The sequence below is a fragment of the Sodiomyces alkalinus genome, assembly GCF_003711515.1.
Source record: "Sodiomyces alkalinus F11 unplaced genomic scaffold SODALscaffold_5, whole genome shotgun sequence".
In the NCBI taxonomy this organism is placed as follows: Eukaryota; Fungi; Ascomycota; class Sordariomycetes; order Glomerellales; family Plectosphaerellaceae; genus Sodiomyces; species Sodiomyces alkalinus.
The window spans coordinates 1,514,860-1,537,446 of record NW_021167083.1 but is presented as its reverse complement, the minus strand read 5'-3'; the positions used below and the strand labels follow the sequence as shown (position 1 = coordinate 1,537,446).

At 59.3% G+C, this 22,587-nt stretch overlaps 5 protein-coding genes across 5 annotated transcripts; 2 read left to right on the top strand and 3 right to left on the bottom strand.

The window, feature by feature from the left end:
• Positions 1-38: 38 nt before the first annotated feature.
• Positions 39-15,833, bottom strand: SODALDRAFT_378944 (midasin). The gene is made up of 3 exons (XM_028615011.1): positions 8,353-15,833; positions 7,969-8,286; positions 39-7,885 (listed from the first exon to the last, which is right to left on the bottom strand). Exons 1-3 carry the CDS (start codon positions 15,778-15,780, stop codon positions 176-178), a joined length of 15,456 nt encoding a protein of 5,151 aa, XP_028466590.1. The 5' UTR covers positions 15,781-15,833; the 3' UTR covers positions 39-175.
• A 169-nt stretch (positions 15,834-16,002) lies between these two features.
• On the top strand, positions 16,003-17,181 carry SODALDRAFT_378943 (ClpS-like protein; the record flags this gene model as incomplete). The annotated part of the gene is made up of 3 exons (XM_028615010.1): positions 16,003-16,093; positions 16,233-16,438; positions 16,564-17,181. 3 exons carry the CDS (start codon positions 16,003-16,005, stop codon positions 16,882-16,884), a joined length of 618 nt encoding a protein of 205 aa, XP_028466589.1. The 3' UTR covers positions 16,885-17,181.
• SODALDRAFT_344596 (CTD kinase subunit gamma) lies at positions 17,062-18,495 on the bottom strand. The gene is made up of 3 exons (XM_028613168.1): positions 18,250-18,495; positions 17,956-18,132; positions 17,062-17,827 (listed from the first exon to the last, which is right to left on the bottom strand). Exons 1-3 carry the CDS (start codon positions 18,403-18,405, stop codon positions 17,357-17,359), a joined length of 804 nt encoding a protein of 267 aa, XP_028466588.1. The 5' UTR covers positions 18,406-18,495; the 3' UTR covers positions 17,062-17,356.
• A 420-nt stretch (positions 18,496-18,915) lies between these two features.
• On the top strand, positions 18,916-20,357 carry SODALDRAFT_333404 (pyrroline-5-carboxylate reductase). The gene is made up of 2 exons (XM_028611962.1): positions 18,916-19,046; positions 19,123-20,357. Exons 1-2 carry the CDS (start codon positions 18,989-18,991, stop codon positions 20,067-20,069), a joined length of 1,005 nt encoding a protein of 334 aa, XP_028466587.1. The 5' UTR covers positions 18,916-18,988; the 3' UTR covers positions 20,070-20,357.
• On the bottom strand, positions 20,234-22,094 carry SODALDRAFT_170798 (histone acetyltransferase type B catalytic subunit). Its single transcript, XM_028607003.1, has 3 exons — positions 21,967-22,094; positions 21,628-21,903; positions 20,234-21,554 (listed from the first exon to the last, which is right to left on the bottom strand). The coding sequence occupies exons 1-3, from the start codon at positions 21,983-21,985 to the stop codon at positions 20,398-20,400; spliced, it is 1,452 nt and encodes a 483-aa protein (XP_028466586.1). The 5' UTR covers positions 21,986-22,094; the 3' UTR covers positions 20,234-20,397.
• Between the last annotated feature and the right edge of the window lie 493 nt (positions 22,095-22,587).

Genomic DNA, 22,587 nt, shown 5'->3' with positions numbered 1-22,587 from the left:
ATGTAATACTAAAAAATAAAATAAACCCCCCCCCGCCCCCCCCCCGGAAACACACGCGATAACTATGAATAGAGAAAACGCCTTACTTTTCATGACCCTACCAACACAAAGAAAATGAACAAATAAATAAAGAGAACAAACAAGCAGATCAAGAATCGACTTCCCCCGTGGTCGCTCACGAATTGACCTCGGCGAACCACGTCCTCAACAGCCCAGCCAAGGCATTAGGCAGATCCTCCAAGTTATGCACAATCAGGTAATACTGGAAAGGGAAGGTGTCGAGATAACGCTCAATGACGACCTGGCTGTTCCCCTCCGCATCCTTGACGAACCGAGCCTCCTTGAGATCCAGCACGCTATCCCCCTTGCGGTGCTGCGAGTCGTCCATGACGATGAACACGACCATGATGCGCTCCTCCATCGCTTCGCGGAGGAGGCGGCGGATGGCATCGTGGGCCGACGAAGGGGTCAGCCCGTCCGACAGCACGAGGGCGAGCTGCCACAGGTCGACCCCGGCGGCGGACGCGGCGGACGCGGCCGGGTTGCGGGCCCTCGCGTCGCGGAAGGCGTCGATGGTGCGGCGCAGCAGGAGGGCGACGTCGGTGCGGTCCTGGTCGAAGCGGAAGCGCTGCAGGACGCGGGCGCCGGCGTCGTGGGCGGCGAACGGGTCGGCGAGGTGGTGGGCGGTGAAGACGTCGGCGCCGAAGCCCAGCACGCCGACCTGGCCGACCTCGAGCATGGCGAGGGCGCGCGACACCATGACGAGGGACTCGAGGGCCAGCGTGCCCGAGGCGGTCTCGCCCATGCTGCGGCTGTCGTCGACGCAGAGGAGGATCTGGTACGAGCGCTTGGTGGGCACGGCGCGCCGCATCCAGATCTTGTCGCGCTTGTAGCTGGACGCGATGTAGGGGATGATCTTCTTGATGTTGAGCCGCTTCCCCGTGCGGAACGACCCGGAGAGCTTGGTCGACTGGGAGGGCGTCAGGATGAGCCGGAGCTGGGAGGTGAGGGAGAGCGAGAGCGGGTGCGTCTTGTTTTGGAAGTCGGACCAGAGTTGCATCGCTTCGGAGAAGTCCCGGAGAGGGGACCCCCCCTGATCGTCGGCGAGGTGCGTCTCGGAGAGTTGCGCTGATGTCTCTTCGATGGCGTTGGCGTCTTCGTCGGGGTCTGTCTCGTTCTTCTCCTCGTCTTCCTCTCCCGGGATGCCGTCTTCGGGCGACGGGGATTCTCGGTCGTATGCCCCCTGGCGCGTCTTGACGCCGGAACGCGCATCTTCGCGCTCGAGGCCCTGGTTCTTCTTGTCTTGGTCCTGGCCGGCATCCTCCGGACCGTCCATGTCCATCTTGTTGTTGTTGTTGTTGTTGTCGTCGCCCACTTGATCCTCCCCACCGTCTTCCTCGGGCATGACCCGGCTCGAAGGATCCTCGTCCTCATCATCAATGGCCATGGTATCGTCGATAGGCTGGACTTGGTCTTCCGACGCGCCTCCCAGGGCTTGGGTGTCAGCCGCGGCGTCGTCGTTCTGCAAATGCTGAAACTCCCGACGACTCATGTCCCCCTCGCCATCGGCCTCGATTTCTTGCTTCGGCTCCTTGGTATCCTCCTGCTCCTTGTCCGCCTCCAAGATGTCCGCCTGCCGTCGATGCCATCGCTCGAGCGCATCGCCGAGCTTCTTGAACGGGTCGCGTCGCGCCGCGTCCTGCGCATCGTCGTCGTCGTTGTCCTTTTTCTCGGACGACTGGGGCTGCGGCTGCGCCTCTTGCGCGGAACGCGACACGGTGCCGTCCTGGCCGGCGCTCGCCTGTTGTTGCTGCTGCGCAGAGCCGTCGCCGGCATCACCCTCGTCTCGCTGCGCGGCATTGTTGCTAAACTCGTCGTCGAGGTCCATCGAGTCCGCGTTGTTTTGGTCCAGACCGCCGCCCTTGACGTCGCTCGGTGCCGCGTTCTCGGCGTTCGCGTTGGCGGTGTCATTCTGCTGTGGCTCGTGTTGCTGCTGCTGCTGCTGCTGCTGGTCTTCGTCGGGCTTGTCCGGCTGGCTTCCTTCATCTTGTCCCTCTTCTTCTGGGTCGGGCTGTGGTTCGTCGTCGGCTTCATCGCCAGCCATGTTGTCCACTTCTTCATTCGCTTCCTCGGATTCACCACCTTGCTCGCCCTTCTCGGGCTCGTCGTCATCCTCTACGTCGGATGCTTGCTGCTCCGGAAGGTCGTCGTCCTTGTTATCCCCCATATCCGATAGGTCGTCGTCCAACCCATCGTCCGACGAACCGGACTCCCCATCCTGAAGATCGAGTTCCATTGCCTCCGGCAAGGCCAAGGCATCCTCCTGCTGGACGTTCTGATCCTGCTTGATGTCTTCTTCGAACCGGACATCCTCCTCCTGTTCCGCGGCAGAATCTTGGTCTTCGTTGGCATCGGGCTCGTCCCCCTGATCGTCGCCCGCCTCCTGCGGTTCGTCGCCCTCGTCGTTCGCCTCTTGGCCCTCGGCAGCCATCTGTTCGTCCTTCTTCTTCTGCCCCTTCGCCTTGTCTCCCTGCTGGTCCTTTTCCGCTTCCTCTTCGTTCTCGCCATCCCACATCTTCTCGTCAACGGCGGTCGGGTCCAAGTCGTCCACTTCACCGGCTTCCTCCTCCATGTCATCCTCCTCTTCCTCCTCGTTCTCCTCTCCTTTCCCATCATCGTCCTTTTCATCCTCGTCCTCCGCCCCCTCCACGCTTCCGAGCTCGCCTTCCATGTCTTCGTCGGCCATATCCACGGCATCCTTCTCGTCCTGCATCTCCTCCCCGTTCGGGTCCTTGTTGGGCTCCTGCGCGAGCTCGGACAGGTCTTCGTCGGGCTGAATGTCCTTGCTGATGTCTTCGGCCCCCTCCCCCTCGCCGAGACCCGTTCCGGACTCGAGCTTCCCGGATTCCCCTTGCGTCTCGTCCGACTTTTCCTGCGGTGTGCAGAATCCCTTGGAGGCGAGCTGTGCGAAGGTCCGGCCGAGGTGGTGGGTCATTTCCCCCGTGGCGAAGTGCAGCGCGCGGAGCCGTCGAGCCGCGTGCTGGCATGCGACGGCGTAGTGCTCGAGAATGGGCAGAGCGACCCCGAGCATGGAAGTCGAGACCTTGCGGACTCGCGGCGTCTCTAGGTGGAGGCGCTCCATCGCAGCCATGCAGTCCTGCACGGCACGGGTGATGGTGTCCATGCGGAGGGCCTTGAGCATAGCGCCCAAGGCATTGCTGCTGCCCGAGAGCCACCCGGGCGTACGGGGCGATTCGGGCAGCAACGCCGACGCAGCTTGCTTGTACTCCTGGACGGCGACGAGGACGGAGTCGCACAACGTTGCCACCTGGCGGCCGAACTTGTCGGTGTCGTCCACGCCTAGCTTGACGTCCTGGGCATCTTCTTCTTCTTCCTCTTCTTCTTCTTCTTGTAGGACCGTCAACTTCGTCCAGGCCTTGATCTGCTGGAGCAGGAACCCGAGATCGGGACGGGAGGCTGCCATGGCGTCCAGCTCCTGTGCACACTGTTGGAGGCCAAGTCGTGCTTCGGCATCGAGCGACTCTCGGCGGGCGAGCTTGAGCTTTCCGGGCACGGCAACCAGGTCGTTGCGTTTCTCCACGTCGGCCCTGAACGCCGCGGCTCTCGTTTCCAGAGCCCTTGTGATCTCCGTGTTGTCGACACCACCTAGTAGCTTGCCATGGGCCTCCACCAGCCGAGTCCCAAACTCCAGAACCGGTATGATCCACCGAACGACCCTGGGCAGGTTGGAAGGCCGTCTCTCGAGAATGATGGCGTTGTCGTCGTCCCAGCAGTTGCTCAACTCGCGAGCCGAGACGAGAGAGTCCGTCAGGGAATCAAGGGACCTCTGGGCTGCAACAAGAGCGCTCCTCTGGCCGAGGAGGACTTGGACCATGCCTTCTAGGTAACCGAGGCTGCGGGCGACCTCGGCCCCCGTGAGCTCGTCGTGGTGGTTGTGACCCGCCACCCGAGCGGCGGCCACTATGTCGACGGCCTTGTGGAAGTAGTGCTCGGCGGCATCGTCGTGGTGGCAGTGGTGGTAGTGGCCGTACGCCGGGGTGCTTCCGAGGACGGTGGCAACGGATTCCTGCTTGGCGAGGGCTTCGAGACTGAGATTGTGCCTGAATCCCATCTGGCGCATTGTCTTCAGAACATCGGCGAACAGATAGCGCTTCCGGGTCTTGAGATGCTTGACCTGGTCCTTGTTCTCCTCCGTCAGATACTCCGGGGTTTCTTTGCGCAGCTCGGCAATGGACGACACGAGGGATGCGAAGAATGATTTGGTTTCTCGACTGGCATCCCAAGAGGACTTGTTCTTCACGCCTACTACGCCGGTCATGCCAGACATGACCGAGAGCGTCTTGGGGAGGTTGGAAAGACGGCGGTTCGTCTGCAGCCATTCGGGGGCGGCATCCTGGCATCTGCTGATGGCCCGGCCCTGTGTCTCCGTGTCCGTGTCCGTGTCCGTCTTTGTCTTCGTCTTCCCCCCCACCAAGTGTCTTCCCCCTTCTTCGCTGGCAGTGACAGGCTCCTTGTCCGGAAGACCTCGACTGATGATCGGGGCGGCCGGTTGTCCCAAGACGGCGCGGAACTTGCGCACGAGTTTGAACAGGTTCCGGTGCGATTTCCGCGCACTCTCACGGAGAGCATTGATGTTGGTGTCCTTCCAGCTGGCGAGGAGCACCGTGTTCTTGACGTTCTTCTCGATGGGTGCCCTGGCTTGGGTGATGGACTCGTCAATGACTGCCTCGAAGCGACCATAGAATGCGATGAAGTTGCGCAAGGCGTCCTGAATGACCGAGAGGGACGGGTAATCCATCACCAGGAGCTCGAGGTGCTTCTGCAGCTGCTTCAACAGCGAAAGACGGCCGGCGAACTGGCCGACGATGGAGCTGGAGAAGTAGACCTCAAGCTCCTTGACCAGGCGAACGGCGTAGTCTCGGAGCGGCGGGACGGGGTCGTCGTCCGAGCCGACGAAGGTGAGCGGCACGGCGATGACGACCTGGTATGCCATGAAGAACCACGAGTTGGCGTCGTCCCGGCATTTCTGGACCTCCAGGTCGAACAGCTTGGCCCACGTCTTGAGCTCCTCTCGGCGCCAGCTGATGATGGTGTCGGTCAGCGAGGAGTACAGCACAGGCGCGCCGTAGATGCTGGGTGCGTAGCCGCCGTGCTGCCACTCGTAGACGATGTTGTGCAGGTGCTCCAGCTTGGGCAGGATCTTGGCCAGCGGCTCGGTGTGCACGATGCTCAGGAGGTTCTCGCACGCCGAGAGGACGTCGGCAAGCGGCTGCATGAAGCCGATCTCGTCCACGCTCTGCAAGTCGCGGAAGCGGGCCTCGATCTTGCCGATGAGGGAGACGAGTTGTCGTACGGCTGGGAGATTCGGGTCCGAGTAGAAGTTGTAGCGCCCCCCCACGGCGTTCACGTCTAATGCCGCCTGCCCTTCGTACAGAGACCACATGGCCATGGGCAGGATCCTCCGGTTGAGTCTCTGGCCCACCGCCGCCTTCTCGGACGCCTCTGAAGCAGCTTCCCGGCTTATGGCCACGCAGGATTCGCGTAGGCTCTGCGAAGGCTCCTGGGGCTTCAGGAAGATGTTTCGATGCAACTCGGACATTTTGACCGACAGGTCCCGGACCCGGACGCGCCCTCGCTGCTCAGTCGACAACTTCGTGTCCTCTTCTTCGTTTTCCTCGTCAAACGTGGGGAAAAGTTCGTTAAACTCGGCCTCGTCTTGTTCTTCTTCGTCCTCGAAACTTCCCCGGAAGCGGTAGAGACTCGTCCTTGATGCCTCCAACTGGCGGTCCGCCTCGAGCTTCTTGCTCCAGTCGCTGAAGAAGCCGTGGATGGATTCGAACAGGACCTGCCTCTGCGCAGCGCTGATGCCCGGTAGGCCTTCGACGGAGACGACCAAGCCCATGTAGTGGAGGAACTGGAGGCTTCGGCCCGAAAGAGCCGTATTCGGGTCCGGCAGCCTGCCTCCCAGAAACGGGACGAGATCCATCAAAGGGCCCGTTGCTAGTTCGTCCCGGACGAGAGAATCAAGCCCTACTGTCAACGACAGACCCAGCTGGAGACAATGGAGAGCATCGACGGCCGGCGTGACCATGTCCTGATACGCGTCGAATCGCCTGGACAAGCGGTCTATGAGCTGGTTGACATTTTGCTTGACCAAGTCCAGCTCCAGCTCTTGTTCAGCGGCCGAAGAATCAGAATCTGTCAAGGCGCGCCGCAAGTGCGTCGAGGCAACGCCCATGTCGACCACCGATTTGAGAACATTGTTGAAGTCGGCCTGCATCTGCCCAAGCTCCGACTGCGAAGGGCGGTAGTGAACGACCTGGCCAGCGGCAGGGGCGGGACCGAGGGCTTCGATGTCCTCCTTGACCAGTTGGGCGCGCAGGGAGTGATCCTGGCCCGTGAAGTGGGACTCGAACGCGAGCAGAGAAGAGAGGCGATGCTGCAATCTTGTCTTGGTTTCGTCGTAGACCTCCTTTTCGAACTGAGGCCTCAGTTGGGGGTCGAAGGATTTGTCGGGGACGTAGAGCTTGATGTAGCCGACGGCGAATTGCACCCAGGCCACGGATGAGAAGGCTGCTGCGTTTCGGGCGTATCTAGCGAGTGCAGGCGCAGGAGCAGGCGCAGGCTCTCCAGGCTCTCCAGACTCGTCATCGTCGATGGTTGCGTACGAGTCCGATATGGCCACGGCGATCATCGAGGGAATCAAGTGGTCTTTGGCAACGGCCGCAACATGAGTAGGCCATTCTTCGGTGACCACGGTCTGGTGGTATTGGGCCGACAGCCGTGTGAATGCCTCGGGAGTGAGATCCGGTAGGCCGGCAGAGGCAGCATGGCCAGAACGGACACGGTGATAGACCTCTTCCATATTTCCATGCACGCCCAGGCCGAGTCCATGTGCCGAGACAACAACCTCCAGAACGAGTTGCCGTAGGGTCCGATTCAGCGCCATGATCGGGCTGTCCGTGATCTGGCGCGACGACTTGACAAGAAAGCGGCCCAGAAGAGGCAGCTCGGCCTCCAAAAGGCGCAGAGAACCAAGGCTTGCCGCCCCCATCGACTTGGACCTCGCGAGCAGCGTGCTTGCCAGTTTGCCATGCCAGGCGTGTGAGGCGGTGTCGCGGGAAGCCAGTCGGCCCGTCGAGAGCAGGCGCTGTGCCTTGTTCACGGCCCCCCTGAGACGGATTTGGTCCAGCGTTGGCTGGTTGGACATGACGGCCAGCGGCATCAAGTCTGTGGAGGAGATGACGCTCTCGCTCTCGTCCTGGGCCGAAGAGGAGATGGCCTGCAGTACCAAGGCTTGTTCGAGGTTCTTGAACGCCTCGACGAAGAACGGGCTGATCTCCCTTTCCTTGGACACAGACCCGATGCTGCCTTCGAGGAGGTCGATCTCCTTGCTCAGGTCGTCGATCAGTTGGGTGGCCGTGGACGGGTTGCTCTGGACGACTTGCGCCGCGGCCACCAGAGTAGACATGGCGTTGGCGAGGTCGGAGACCGAGGTCCGGACCTTCCACCTCAGCCCGTCGAATCGGTCGGCGAGGCGCACGAGTTCCCTGCTCTGGTTGAGCGTCTCGGCGGAGAGGATAGGCGCTGGCTTGAAGAGTCGCCAAAGGATCTCCATACTGAGCCCTGTCTTGAGCATGAACCCCGTAGTGAAGGCATCCCGGATGGCTTGCAGGAAGCCCGCGGCCAAGTCGCGGTTCAGGTCGGTCTCGACAGAAGAAAGCAGAGACTCGACCGCCTTGATGCCATGTCCCAGATGCGCCTGGAATCTGGCCTCCTCAAACGGCTCAGAGGCAGGGCGGGAGACGAACTCGAAGGTCCTCCACCAGAAATCCAGCATGGCTCGGATGATGTAGGTTTGTTCCTGATAGCATGTCAGTCGACTTTTTCTTCTCCTTTCTCTCTTCTTTTTTGCACCGCAAACAACAGTCAAACCGGACCACCAACCTTCCAATAGGTGCTGCTCTTGAGATGAGCTTGCAGAAACCTCATGGCGCCTTGAAGAACGGCAGTGAGAAACTTGGCGACTCCGGCCGTCGAGTCCTTGGCCACTGCAGCGATTCGATCCGACAAGACGGATCTTTGCAGACGACTCAGCGAGGCGAGCTTCCCTGCCTTTGCCCCCCTTGTGTGGATCTCCATGGCCCCTTGATAACGATGGAGGTCGGACAGGAAATCAATACACGAGTCCAGCCAGAAGGGCAGGTCGCCGGCCGTTTGTTGTAGAATACGGACGATGGGCGCATTTTGCAAGGGGGAAAGGGGCTGTCACGTCTTGTTAGCAGTGTTGAACTCGAGAATAGAGACAAGAAAAGGGGCTGGGCAACTCACTTGGGCCTCTGCAATCCCTTGGAACCCCGTTCTTGAAAGCTCCCCATACAGTTCCAAGGTCGCTTTTCTTACTCCAGCCGTCTCCTCGGCCTCGAGATAAAACACGAGCTCGTCAAGCTGCATCTGGTACGTGGCGAGAGAGAACGCAGGACCATCGGGAAACACCCGGGCCGTGACGCCAACATACCTCCGTGCCACTGAAGCATCGTTCAACGAGAGGTTCCCCAGCGTCAAGGCGCTCACATCCGGGGCGCAGCCCGAATTCCGCCGACGAGATGCCATGGAAATGTCCCTAGACAAACGGAACCTTCGGAGACTGCTCTCCACTTCTGCCGTACGGGCCGAGGTCACGTCCGCCATCTCCGTCGGCGGCAGACTCAGATCGCCGAGGTGAATCTCAACAGCGCGGTTCCGCATAGCCCGCGACAGCTCGCCATAGCGAGGATCGACCGTCAGGAAAATGCGAAACTCCGGATGGGGTGTGATGATCCTGGGCGCCCCGTCGGGTCCGCAGTGCTCGTTGATGCTCAGGACCCCGTTCGGCTCCAACAGCGAGTTGAGCCGGTCGAGAACCGACGCGTTGCACAGGTTCGCGTTGTCTAGGACCAACCACTGCCCCGTCTCCAGTGCCCGGATGATCACGCCGTCCAGCCACTCGAAGCGCGGGTCGTTGGCCACGCGCGGTTTCGCCAAGGCAGCGAGCGCAGCAGACAGGAGAGACGACATCTCCGACTCGGGCGCGACCATCGACAGCACGGCGCGCATGGAGGCCGCAAGCCCATCGAGGGACGGGGCATCGCCACCGTCGCGGCAGCAGCAGTGGAGGGCGTAGAACAACGACAGGGCTTCCCGGGGCACCTCGCCCGGCAACTGGGACAGGATGGACCTCTCCAGGCCGTCGTAGAGGGACCGCAACGAGGCGTTGACTTGGCGCAGCGGATCCGACTGTTCGAATCCGCCCACGAGGTCCATGGTGTCGATGTCGGCGTTGAGCGGGAACACGACCAGGGACTTGCCCGCCACCGCGGCGACGTGCTGGAGGAGGACGGACTTGCCGCTGCCGGACGAGCCGCTCAGGATGCAGGGGATCCCCTGCTTGACGCAAATCATCAACGACTCCAGCTCCGGCAGCCGGCGAACCGCGTCGATGCCGGGGGGTTGCAGCGGCTGGGAGAGCCGGCTGCGGGGGAGGAGGGCGTTCCCGACTTGGAACACGGCCGCGCTGACGTCGTGATACAGGCTGTGGTCCCGCGGCCGCCGCCCAAAGACCTCGGCGTACAGCGCGTCGACTTGTTCCCGGTCCTGGACCGAGCGGAAGCGCTGCCGGACCACGAGGCCGAGGAAGTCGTCCACCGAGCCGGTGCGCAGCAGCGCGTCTCGCGACGCCATCAAGTCGAGCCACCGGAGGATGTCGCGGAGGTTAAACTCCCACGGACTGCCGTGCGCGCCAAAGGCCTTCTCCACGGCCACGCGGTGGTTGAGGCTCGAGACGAAGCGAATGACGCCCTGGACCATGTCGTGCGGGATGTCGGGGTGGTTGTGGCCCGCGATCAGGAGCAGGTCCTCCTCCGTGAAGACGTCGGCGTAGACGACGATGAACCGGTTCACGAAAGAGCTCGGCAGGCCCTTGCGACCGCCACCCTGGTGGTGGGGGTTCTGCGCCGCGAACAGTCGGAAGTCGGGGTGCTTCTGGAACACTTGGTCCAGCTCGGAGACGTAGACCTCGCCGCGATGATCGAGACAGGCATTCAGGCCCTCCAACACGGACTGCGACGCGAGGTTCATCTCGTCCAGCAGCACCCACTCGCCCCGCTGCATGGCTTGGAGAAAGGGGGCATCCCGCCACGCGAAGTTGCCCGCCTCGGCCCCTTCGACCGGCATGTCGGTACCAAAAAGGTCCATCAGATCCGTCTGGTCCGACAGGTTGATTCTCGTCAGGGGCCGGCCGCAGGTCGTGGCGAGGGCGGCCACGAGCGTGGTCTTTCCGACACCGGGGCTTCCCTCCAGGAGGATCGGCTTCTGCATCTGCAGCGAGCGCAGGACGCGCATCGCATTGCGCTTCGTCGTCGGCGCGTGGAGGGCGAAGGTCGGGTCTGCCGCGAGACCGGCCTCCCGCGCGACCTCGAATCGGCCGATGGACAGCTTGCCCGGTTCCAGGGACACCTCCGGCTGCGCTCGGTAGATGGCCGAGGCATCGCACCGCAGCAGTTCGCTCAGCTTGTCGAGGCACTTTTGTCGCTGCGCTTCCATGGTCTCGGGGTCCATGGCGACCAGGGCCGAAGGATTGGCGCCGAGGGTGTCGACGAAGACGGTCGCCGCACCATGCACGACCGCGAAATCGGCATCCGCGTGGCCGAAGTGGTTGATGAACTTGACCCAGAGGAGGATGTCCCGGATGGAATAACCCGCCGAGGTCGACGACCGGAAGGCGCGCGCAAACCAAGAGGAGAACTCGACGATGGTCTTCCCGAAAGACTTGAGGTCCCCATCCAGCTTCGACAGGACGATCTCGAGGACATCTTCCGTCTCGGAGAGCGAGGGGACCCAGATCTCGGTGAAACGATTCCTCAGGGCGGGCGACAACTCCTTCTTGCCAAAGTCCCCTCCGGGGTTCATGGTCGCGAGGAACTGGAAACCCTCCGTCGCGGTGACGAACGAGTTGTCTATGCCCTTCTCCGCCAACAAGAGGGTTCGTTGGGGTTCCAGCACCGAGTTAAGTCGCTCCAGCACCGAATCGTCGGCCAGGGAGATTTCATCGAGCAGGAAGAAGGCTCCGGATTTCATCGCGTGAACGAGACTGCCGTCCGCCCACTCGAACAACGCCTTGCTTCTGGTCTCCAGCGACGCGATGCGTTCGCGGATGGATGCGTCGATGGCGGACGCTGCCTCGGCAGGCAGGCCATGGTATCGTTCCAACAGCTCCTCGAGACTTCCCGACGACGACGGCTGGCCAACGCCATGAAGGACACCGGCCAATTCGGTCCTGAGCGCCTCGGCAATGGCGCCTCGATTCCGGACAGGCCGCTGCGATCCGATCAAGTCTCCCGTCTCCGTATTCTGATGGGCGTTCACAATGTGCAGCTCTCGGCCGCGCGCCTCGGCGAGCATTTGACAGACCGTCGTCTTGCCACACCCCGTGTCGCCGACAAGGAGGACCGGCTCGTTGTTTCGCAGCGCGCTGTCTACGAGGATGTAGAGACGACGCATGGCTCCGGTCCACACGACGCCATGGGTGTTGTCGTTGTTGTTGTCGTTGTTGTCGTCGTTGTTCTGTTTCGCGTCGGGTTTCCCCGGCAAGGCCGTCGGCGCATACAGCTTGTCGGTGTCCATCTTCACCTTGAACACCTTCTCGATGACCTCCTTGACCGCCACCCGCTCCTCGGGGACGCGTACGCGCTCGGCCAGCAGCATGAAGCCGTGGGCGGCGATCTGCTCACGGGTGTCGGCGTCCCGCTGGGTCCATCGGAAGAGGTCGCGGAGCGTGGCAAAGCTGTCCTTCTGCTCGAACATGCGGGTCGTCTGCCGCAGCCGCGAAAGGTCCTTGTAGACGGTGACGATGCGCCTGCAGTCCGAGGGGGAGGTGTTGCGGCTCCTCTGCTGGAGGATGTACTCCAGCTCTTCCTCGGGTATGTCGTCGTAGTGCAGCTCGAGGAACCTGTTCCGGAACGCGCGCGACAGGGCCTTGCGGCCTCCGTAGAGCCCCGGCGGGTTCTGCGTGGCGAACAACATGAAGTTCTCGTGCGGCCTGACGACTTCCTGGGTCTCCGGGATCAGCAGTTCTCGGTTGTCGTCCAGGAGGCGGTTGAGCGCTTCCAAGACATCGGTCGGCGCGAGGTTGAGTTCGTCCAGGACGATCCAGTGCCCCCGTCGCATGGCTTGGACAAGGAGTCCCTCTTGGAACCGCAGCTTGCCGGAGGAATCCGAGATGTACGTGCCCAGATACTCCTGCAAGTCGGTGTGCTCGTGGTTGTTGATCCGGACGAACTTGTTCCCCGTAAAGTTGGCCAGGTACTCGATCATGCTCGTCTTGCCGGCAGATGTCGGGCCCTGGATGAGGATGGGGAACCGGCGGGTAGACGTCGCCCGGACGAGGTTCAGCAGGTTACGTTCGACATACGGGGTGATGATATAGTCGGGCCGTTCCACGGGTTCCAGGTCGCCTTGGCAGAGCCAGTAGTGGCGATCCTTGGCCTTGTTGACGAAACGGACATACTTCCTGCCATCGTTCGGACGCTTGGGCGGTTGGGAGAGCAGGGACTGGGGGTTCGCCACTTGGCCGAAGAGACGATGGTCGATCAGGGGCATCAGGATCTTTTCCGACTCCCTGTTCAGGAGGGTGAGGAATCCCATGGAGAAGCCTTCGTAGAGAGCACGGCGGAGGCCGTAGAACGCTGCCATGTGGTTGACGTACGACAGGACGCGAGTCAAGGTGCGGAGGCTGAAGTGCGGCACCTCGTTCGCCCCGTCCACCAAGCGTTTCTCCTCGGCGCGCATCTTGGTGTCGAGGTAGAGGCGGGCGATATCATCGGCGGCCTTGTCGTCCCGGGTGCCGCTGCCTTTCAGGTACGTCTTGACAATGGTCAGGAGGTCCTTGACGTCCTTGTCCGGGCTGTCGACGTAAATCTCGGTAAACCTCGAGCGGATGCCGATGGGGAGGTCTCGTTTGCCGACGTCGGTGGCCGGGTTCATGGCGCCGAATATCCTGAAGTTCGGGTGCGCCTTGACCCTTTCGATCTCACCCGTCTCGGAGAGCAGGATGGAGGGCGTCTCGGAAGGGCCCGCGAGGAGGGTCGCTATGCTCTCCAAGGTGTCGGGAGAGGCAAGATTGATTTCGTCCAGGAGCACCCAGTCGCCGTTCCGGGCCGCCTTGACGATGTTGCCTTGGACGAAAGAGAAGGCGAAGGGGCCCGAGTGGCCGGATACCTGCACATCGAACTGGTCCAGGTTGCGAGAGAAAGCATGCCAGCGGGGCCTGAGGTCGAGCAGCCTCTGCAACTTGGATTCCGTCTTCCGGCGCTTCGCTGGCTGGTCGTTCCCGTCGCCGCCGCCGCCGTCACCGCCGTCCCCGTTGAGGTTCGCCCTCTTTTGCTCGGCTTCGCGCTTTTGCTCGGCTTCGCGCTTCGCCAGCTCGTCGACAATCTTGGCAAACATCTTGGGCGCTTCCCGCCATTGCTTCGAGACCTTGGCCCAGTCGCCCCTGGCGAAGGTCTTTCCGAGCCGCTCCAAGTAGGGCTGGTTCTTGGTGGTGGAGATGCCGGTGGCGGAGAACAAGTCCTCAAACTCCTCCTTCAGGGGAACAGCGAGGCTCCGGACGTTGACGGGCTTGAACCCTCCGAGCAGGTCGCCCACTTCGCTCTGCTGGGACAGGTTCACCGCGACCAGGCGGTGGCCCAGGGTATCGGCGAGCTGTTGGATGACGGTCGTCTTGCCAATGCCCGTCTCGCCGACCAGGAGGACGGGTTCGCCCGACCTGACGGCGGCAGCGGCCTGCTCCAACAGCTTTTTCGCGTGCGTCGTATTCGCGAAGGGTCGGGGTGATTGTGATTTCTTCGCCAGCTTCCCCAAGCGGTCCTTGTTCTTCTTGTTCTTCCGCAGCCTTACTCTCCCGATGTGGAACTGATCCGGACCATCCTCCAATGGCGGTATGTGCGCTTCGAGGTAGTGCAACACCCTCTCCTTGGACATGTGCCACTCTTGGGCGATTTGCAGGACGAGGTACTCCCTCGCCTTGGCGTCGGGTATCCTGCAGACGAAGCAGTCGACGGCTTCCATGAACATCCAATCTCGCATGGTTTCGGTGACGGGTTCTTCGCCGGTCTTGCCGTCCGCGTCGGTAAGGAGAAGGCCGGCCAAGCGTCGGCACCAGCGCAAGAGGTCGCGGGAACTGGGCTGGCGATCCAGGATGCTACGGCCGAAGGAGTGGCGCGCAGCTCCCGTGGCCGTCGCGGCATGGGTCAGTCGTCGATAAACCGACAAGATGTCCGGCGCGAACTTGCGCAAGACCGGGTACGTGCCCACGATGATGTCGAGGAGTTCCGTCTCGGCAGGCGCCTGGATGGGAAGCTGCTGCCAGAACCTCAACCCCAGGAGGTTCGGCAGGGTCTCGCGGCCATGCATGCCCCGGGTGGTCCTGACGGTGGCGAAAAGGCGGAACCCGTCGGCGGCCTCGATGGTCTCGCCGCGACTGGGGATGAGAAGCTGGCCGCGCTCGATCAGGGGTAGCAAGGTGCTGATGACTTCGTTGGGTGCGCGATCGAGATCCTCGATGAGAACCCATCTTCCCTCCCGGACAGCCGTCGTCAAGACGCCCGGCCTCCACTGGAAGCTGCCGGGTTTGGAGTCGGCCGAGTACAGTCCTACGAGCATCTTGGCGTCGGTCTGCTCGTTGATGTGCAGGGTCACCATTTCAGAGTGCTTGGCAAAGTCTTTGGCGAACTGTTGGATGAGCGAGGTCTTGCCGCTGCCAGGGAGACCGGAAAGGAGGATTGGCCTCGTATCGTTGAGCAGGGCAGCAGCTAGGTTTTCCATGTTGCTGGCGGTGGTCGGAGTCATGACAAGGGACGAAGGAGAGTGGGTGGTGGAGGCGGACGTCCGGGGGAGCATTACACGGCCATAGCAAGCGACCAGGGACGTCAACCCCTGGGGTGGCACAAGCTGAACACTGACGGGATCACCCAGCGTAGCGTCCTGTGCCTTTCGGCGAAGGTCAAGGATCTTCTCGGCACGAGCATGTTCGTGGAGGCTAAGAAAGCCGTAGTCTATCTCGTCGCCATCGAAGTCGCCCAGGATAGGAGCGGTGGTTCCAATATGCTCTCGAATGAGAGCTTCTAGCTTGGCATCGGCGGCATGGGTCTGAAGACAGAATATCCTCACGGCCAAATATCGAACGGCGTGGTCTTGGTGCTTGAAGAGCGGCTGCAACTCCGAGGGGGGCAGCAGGCCTGAATATCTCCTCAAATCGAAACTGGCCAGTCTCCAAACAGCAAGAAGAAGGCCCAAAAGTTGACTCGGTTCGAAACGGTGCAGGCTCGCAGCATCGGGGTACTGAAGGGGACGAGTATGAGGACCACGACCACCATCCGGGATAGTCGAAGATGATGAGCCGTTGTTCAAGTAAGATCGTATAAAGGTTGATAGGTAAGGCGCGAACCGCAACACCCTGGCGAAAGACGCGAGAATATCGACTCTAGAACCCAGCCTCGGTGCATTGAGGATCCATCTCGCGCAAATGTCCGGGAAGACTTGCTCAAAGTGAGCAAAGATGCGGCCTGTGAGTTTAGGGATGAGAGCAGCCTGTGAGACGGCATCCAGGAGGTTCGTAGAGGCGTGGTCTCTGATTACCACAAGAAGTTCAGCAGGTAACTGCTCAAGTGTAATCTCATCGGTCAGCAGAGTGGCCCTCTGCGACGAGACATCGATAGACGCCATGGTTGCGTCGTGATTTGCAGATATCTCGTCTTTGACCGAGTGGTTGATGGGGGGGGTTTTTTTTTTTTTTGGTTCTATATTTTTTTTTTTCTCGACCCTGAAGCAAAAGTGACATCTGAACTTTTTAGCGGGTCCCCCTATGCACGGTGCCCAGATAGTGATAGCGCCGGAAAACGGCGATACTCGTCTTCCGGACCAATCAATGGACAAAATTCAACACCCATGCACGCGACTTTGTCGAACGCTCCGCTCCGAGCATTGAAGCTCGAAAATCTTTGGAGCGGATCTCGCAAAGAACCTGGAAACTCCCTCGGTCAGTTTAGGCGCGCCTATCCTTCTACAACAAAGTCAAACCGAAGAAGTCAATAGGCGCACGTTTTTCACATCACAAGAGAAGAGAAAAAAAAAAAAAGAAAAAACCCCCCCAATGGCAATGTCGTGCAGGTACGCAGCTCGGAGCTGCACTCGTCAGCTTCGCTCGGCCAACTCGGTACGATCGACCGCATCTCTCCTTCAGACCCGGATCCCGGCATCAGCAAGACGATACAACTCGACAGAAGCCGCCGCTCCCGCCGCGAACCCCAAGATCGAGACCATTGTCGACCAGATCAGCAAGCTTACTCTCCTCGAGACCGCCGACCTCATCTCCACCCTGAAGGTACTGCCTGTTGCTTCTTTTGTTCCTGGTCCCACGTCCTTGGTTTTCTTGGTCCTTGGTTTTCTTCTTTTTTTGTTTTGGCCTTTATTATATATATATATATATTCCAGCTAACATCCCTCTAGTCCCGACTGAACATCCCCGACCTCCCCGTTGGCGGATTCGCCGCCCCAGCTGCTGCTCCCGCCGCGGCCGAGGAAGCCGACGAGCCCGCCCCCGCCGCGGCCGAAAAGAGCGTCTTCAACCTCAAGCTCATCTCGTTCGAGACCGGCTCCAAGCCCAAGGTCATCAAGGAAATCAAGAACCTGCTCGGCCTCAGCTTGGTCGACAGCAAGAAGTTCGTCGAGAGCGCGCCCAAGTTGATGAAGGAGAACGTGCCCAAGGAGGAGGCCGAGAAGATGATTGCCACCCTCAAAGAGTTGGGCGCCGTTGCCGAGATGGAGTAATTTTTTTTTTTTTTTTTTTACCCGGTGGCGGTGCTGCTATGCATGTCTCTTGTCCGGTCGGAGGATCCAAATCAACACTAGAAGCTGAAGCTGTCTAGATAGGTGCCATGTGTATGAGTGTATCAACACCCATGTAACAATACGGAAAACAATATTCATCACTGCTACTGCATTGGTCACTGTTTCGCGTTGTCAATTGTCCGCTGCTGGAAGATGAAAGGGAGCACGTCTATACTCGTTGGACGAGGACTATTGCTCTTGTTGTAACTGCCTTGAATTCTAACCACCATAACCCGTAACCCACCATGACCACCCAACGCGCTTTTTCGAATGATGTTTTGTCACAAATCAGGTATCATCCGTACTCCGTTGACGCCTTCACTAATACATGTACAGGGAGACCAACAAACCACAGATGTAAAATACAAGAGGAAGAGCGAAAAGAGGGGAAAGAAAGCAAGGAAAAGGGAATCTAGTTGTCACCTCGACCGTTAGCCTCCCTTCCCTCGCGTCCATACAACCCGTCAAGGGTCCGGGGCGTGTAGTGAGGACACTGCTGCGCAATAGCCTGCTCGCGCGCCAAAAACTCCTCGCGGCCCATCAAGTGGTCGTCGTCGCCGAGGTCGCTGGTCTCCTCCCAGAGGCGGTCGATCTCGGTCTGCCGGTCGGGAACGTGCCAGATGCTCTCGCGAAGCCGCTTATGCCGCTCCCTGTCCTCCTCGATGCGCTGCTCGACCTGACGTTTGTCGAGGCGCGGCGCCGTCGGCCGACCAGGGTGGGGGATGGCCTGACTAGGTGGCATCTCGCCTAGATCGTGATCGTCGACTACGGGGGAGGAGAGGCCGGCATCGTGGGCGCTCGTCTCGCGTTCCTTGAGGACCTCCTCGATGTCGGTGACGACGTGTGCGTCGAGGAACCTTTTCACTTGGAGGTTTTGCAGAACCTATTTCGTCTTAGCAGGGGGTCTTGCATGGAGTAAGTCATGAAGACGGGGCGTAACCATGAGAATGGGATAGGGGGTAGGGGAAAGGGGAAAGGGGAGTTTAGTGAAAATCTTTTGAAATGACCTACCAGGCGGACGACTTTGACATTCGCAGCACCCGATTCATTGTCCGGAGCAACGGCATCAACAACTCGGATAATGTCCCGCTGAAGCATGTCGATGTAGTTGGTATGGTTCTCCTTCCACGCCATCTCCATAAAATGCTCAATGAAGAACATGATATTGGCGCGAGTGTTCATGTTTGTCTAAGATCCATCAGTCAGCGGCCAAGGAAGCTCAAGAAGAGGAATAACCATGAAGAAGATGAAGAAGAAGAAACAAAAAGAAATAGAAATAAGAAATTAAACAAACGGAATCCTCACCCTCTCGAGCTGCTCGAGGATGCACGAGTGCAAATCCTCATCCATGTCCTTGTACTTGAGAGCATAGCTGGCTGCCTTTTGCAGGGAGACCACAGACGCATTGAGGTGCTGCAGCTGCGCAGAGAAGCGCATGCGAACCTCGAAAGGGTCCGCCATCTTCTTGGCTCGTCCTCCTCCGAGATATTGGAGACGATATCTCCTTGTTGCTTTGGGTGCTAGAGCTGAGGAGAGATACGAAATACGGAGTACATGAGACGGCAAGGAACTCCTGGTAATACAAGTATACAAGTATAAGCCTGTTACTTGTATGGACACTGCTGAGCGATGCTGGCTGCCTGTACGAGGCGCTGACTTTCTGTGAACCAAACTGTGTGAATCGAGACTCTGATCAATCCACACAGCGTGTTGACCATAACAGGAAAATGAGAGGAATTTTATTCCCCCATGCATATGTACCATTTTGGTATGGAAATAAGCGAGGCGCGGTGGTGGGAGAAATTCCTTAAGGCCCCATAAAAGTGACATGACACCCCGTCTTTTAAGGTACCTAAATAGGACTACCTTAGACTTACACATGCTGCGATATCGCTCATGGAGCTCATGGAGGGGTGTTAATAATCAGGTTTCACAACTTCACCTTCAAAGTGGTATTTCCACTCATACAACACTCAATTTCCAAAGACCTTTGCATATTCCATTCTTTTTTCTTCTTCACTGGTTTGACGCCACCACTAGCAAAATGTCTTCATCTGAACAAAATGGCTCCTCAGAGCTCACCCTGACCATGCTGGGCTGCGGTACGTTTCTGCCACGCAACCATCCTCCCCCACCTTCGAGGAATTACCGCCACTGACCAAGAAATTGGATGTCAAGGCACCATGGGCATCGCCATTCTCGGCGGCATCCTGTCTTCCCTCCGTGAGATGCAAGCGTCCGGGACCCAAGCCTCTTCATCAACCGACGAAATCCCCAGCCGTCTCCCCTCCCGCTTCATCGCCTGCGTCAGGAGGCCCGAGAGCGCACAGAAGATCAAAGCAGCCCTGGGCGACCACCTCGACCGCCTCGAGGTAGTCCAGAACGCCAACCTCGCCTCCGTGCAGCGATCCGAGATCGTCATCCTCGGCTGCAAGCCCTACATGGCCAAGGACGTCCTGACCGCGCCGGGCATGGCCGACGCCCTCCGCGGCAAGCTCCTCATCAGCATCTGCGCCGGCCTGACCGAGGCCCAGCTGGACGAGATGCTCCACCACGGCAACGGCGGCACAGTCCCCACCACGACGACGACGACGCCCGGAGAAGACGACGGCCGGTGCCGCGTCGTGCGCGCCATGCCCAACACCGCCTCCCTCATCCGCCAGTCCATGACCGTCATCAACACCTCCACCCCGCCGCTCCCGCCCCAGCTCGCCAGCCTCGTCACCTGGATCTTCCAGCGGATAGGCGCCGTCGTCTACCTGCCCCCCACCAACATGGACGCCTCCACCGCCCTCTGCGGCTCCGGCCCCGCCTTCTTCGCCCTCATGCTCGAGGCCGCCATCGATGGCGCCGTGGCCATGGGCATCCCCAGGGCGGAAGCGCAGAAAATGGCCGCCCAGACCATGCGCGGCGCCGCCGACTTGGTTCTCAGCGGAGAGCACCCGGCCATCCTCCGTGACAAGGTCACCACCCCCGGCGGTTGCACCATTGGAGGGCTCTTGGTCCTCGAGGAAGGTCGCGTCAGGGGCACGGTGGCGCGAGCCGTCCGTGAGGCGACCGTCGTGGCCAGCCAGCTAGGCAAGGGTGTCCAGGGCGTCAACGGTACGCGTTTCCAGATGCAGTGAGAGCCCACAGCCCGTACATCATCACGAATTCAGCACATTAGACGATGACTTTTTTTTCTGCAGGACATATTAGCATAGACGTCGATAGAATGAACATAAAACAAAAAAAGTAAAATAAATAAAATAAAAAGCAATTTTCAATTCTTTGTCTGAACAGCGTCATGGGTCTCGACGCTCTTCACCCCAGAAACCGGATGCACCCAACCCCCCTGACTCCATTCCCCGCTCGTAGTACGAGCAAAAAAAGAAAAGAAAAAAAAAAGTAAAGCTAAAATACCCCGAGAGTGCCCTCCCGTCATGACAAGTACAAGATTTTGATAATTCTCGGTTAGGACGATGAGCTGTCAACGCGAGCTTTCTTGCTCACGCCCTGTTGCTCAGTCTCCTCCGCAAGCTTTCGTTTCCCACTCGTGGAGTAGTCGGCAGTGGAAGCGTAGTGCTTCTGCCACCTGCCGTGCGCGGCGAGCAGCCGTGCATACTCGAGCTCCACGCTGCGCAACGCCTCACTCAGCTTCTCCAGCCGCTCAGGCGGCTCGACCTGGCCCAGGACATCCTTGTTCTGTCGGTATATCCGCTTCTTCACGAACAACTGCCATAGGTGGTATTGGTGCTTGTCCGCCTTTGTGGGACTAGGCGCCTTCTCGACACCGAGGCGCGGCTGCACCGACTCGGGCAACTGGGACATGGTGTGCATCTCGATAAGCCGGGCAAACTGGCGAGGGGCTATTTTGGTCTCGCGTCTGAGTTTGTCGAGGAGCGTCATGTCGATGATAGCACGAGGAACGATACTCGTCGGGTCTCTCGGGAGAGCGACGCTGGTGTTGATGTGCACCTGGCTGAATTCAGGCACCGTCCGGAGGTACGTTAAATCGGCCAAGTCCCTCATATCATCAAAGGCCTCGTTGGGATCCTCGACAGTCAGCTCTACGGTCTGCGGGCTGCGGAGATAGTGTTCGAAGATGCTGTTGTACAGCCGGGCTCCGATGCCTCTTCCTTGGAAAGGCGGGAGAATGATGAACTGAGAGAGGCGGGAGCGGCATGGGAGTCGATCCAAGTCGAATTCGCCCTTGGGCAGTTCCCAGTCCGCCGCGGGGGACGCCGGAGGGGTCGGGGCTTGGAAGGGGAAAAACTTATAGACCGTCGAATAGCCCACGAAGGTGTACGACGGAGACCCTGTGGCGCCAACAGCAGGCTGCTTCTGGTAGAGGAGGAAAACAGTCCATCGCGCCGCATCCTCCGGGCCCTTCCACGGCTCTTCGGAATGTTGTTCTCTTCCAATGTAAGATCCACCTTCGATAAACAAGGGGACAAGAATCTCGATGCGGTTGATCAGTTGGCGAATGGCTGCGTCGGCTAGGCTGCCTTTCCGAATCTCGTAGGTTCCATCGGCGGCTTCGAAGCTATCGTGGGGTGCACCAGGCGGTTGCCAGTTCGGGGGTTGTTTCCGCGCACTAGATTTGAAGTCGCTGCCGCTGGAGAAGGCGACTGCAGAACAGTGCAGAACAGTGAGTAAAGATCAACCTGACAAAAAGAAATCCGACCTGAAGTGGGAGCCTACTTGGCGGCAAATGTTCCTGTAGAATTCCTTTGACATCCACGGGTTCGATATCCCCCACTGCCTTGGACTTCTTGCTCGACGATATCTGGACATGCGGCCGCATGTCACTCGCATTATAACGGAGGTTGATTTTGAGGTCCTTGTACCCAAAAATGTGCTCTTCATCTCCGAAGATTGGATAGGTGAACCTGGGATTGAATGTGCCAACCGTCTTGAAGCCATCCGCGGCGTGCTTCACCAGGCTAATGGTGAATGCCTCATTGGCATTAGCCAACCCTAAACGAACATCATTAGCCATATGATGGGGGCGGGAGAGAAACGGGGCAAGCTGTCACGAACATTCGTCGCTGTCAGTCATGATGGGGGTAGAGTGAAGCGGGGAGACGATGTCCAGAGCACGGCACGGTCCGAGTTAAGTAGAGAGTTGGTAGGGTGCCTAGAGAGTATTGGTAGAGAAGGTTATCTAGAAGGGTATCCAGAAGGTTATCCAGACTCTACCAGGCGCATCTATCAATGGGAGTAGAGAATCGTCAATCGACGCGATCGTTTGAATATTCGCGCCAGGGAGAACGCGATTTATTGTGGGGTGAATTCAGAGCGTAAATGGATTTTTTGTGGGACCAAGGCGTGGGCATCTAATCCCAGATAAGCAAGTGGTGGCAGGGCCTTCCCTTTTATAGGCATAGCGCACTGTGCATCCTCATACAGGACGACTGCCCTAAAGGGAACCAGAGGATACCATTTGAGCGATGTTCCAAGATATCCAAGATAGAAAAAAGAACAGAACGATATTTTTTTGTTCGATTTCCTGGAGGTTACAGGTAAACTGATATCCAAGGGTGAGGCTAGCCTGAGGGTAGGTGTGGGGCGGAGTAGGGCGGAGAGTTAAGCTGAGGGTTACTATAGGGCACGGTCTATACTAGGTTATATAATATACGTGTACGCCTTAAGTGTCGGGTA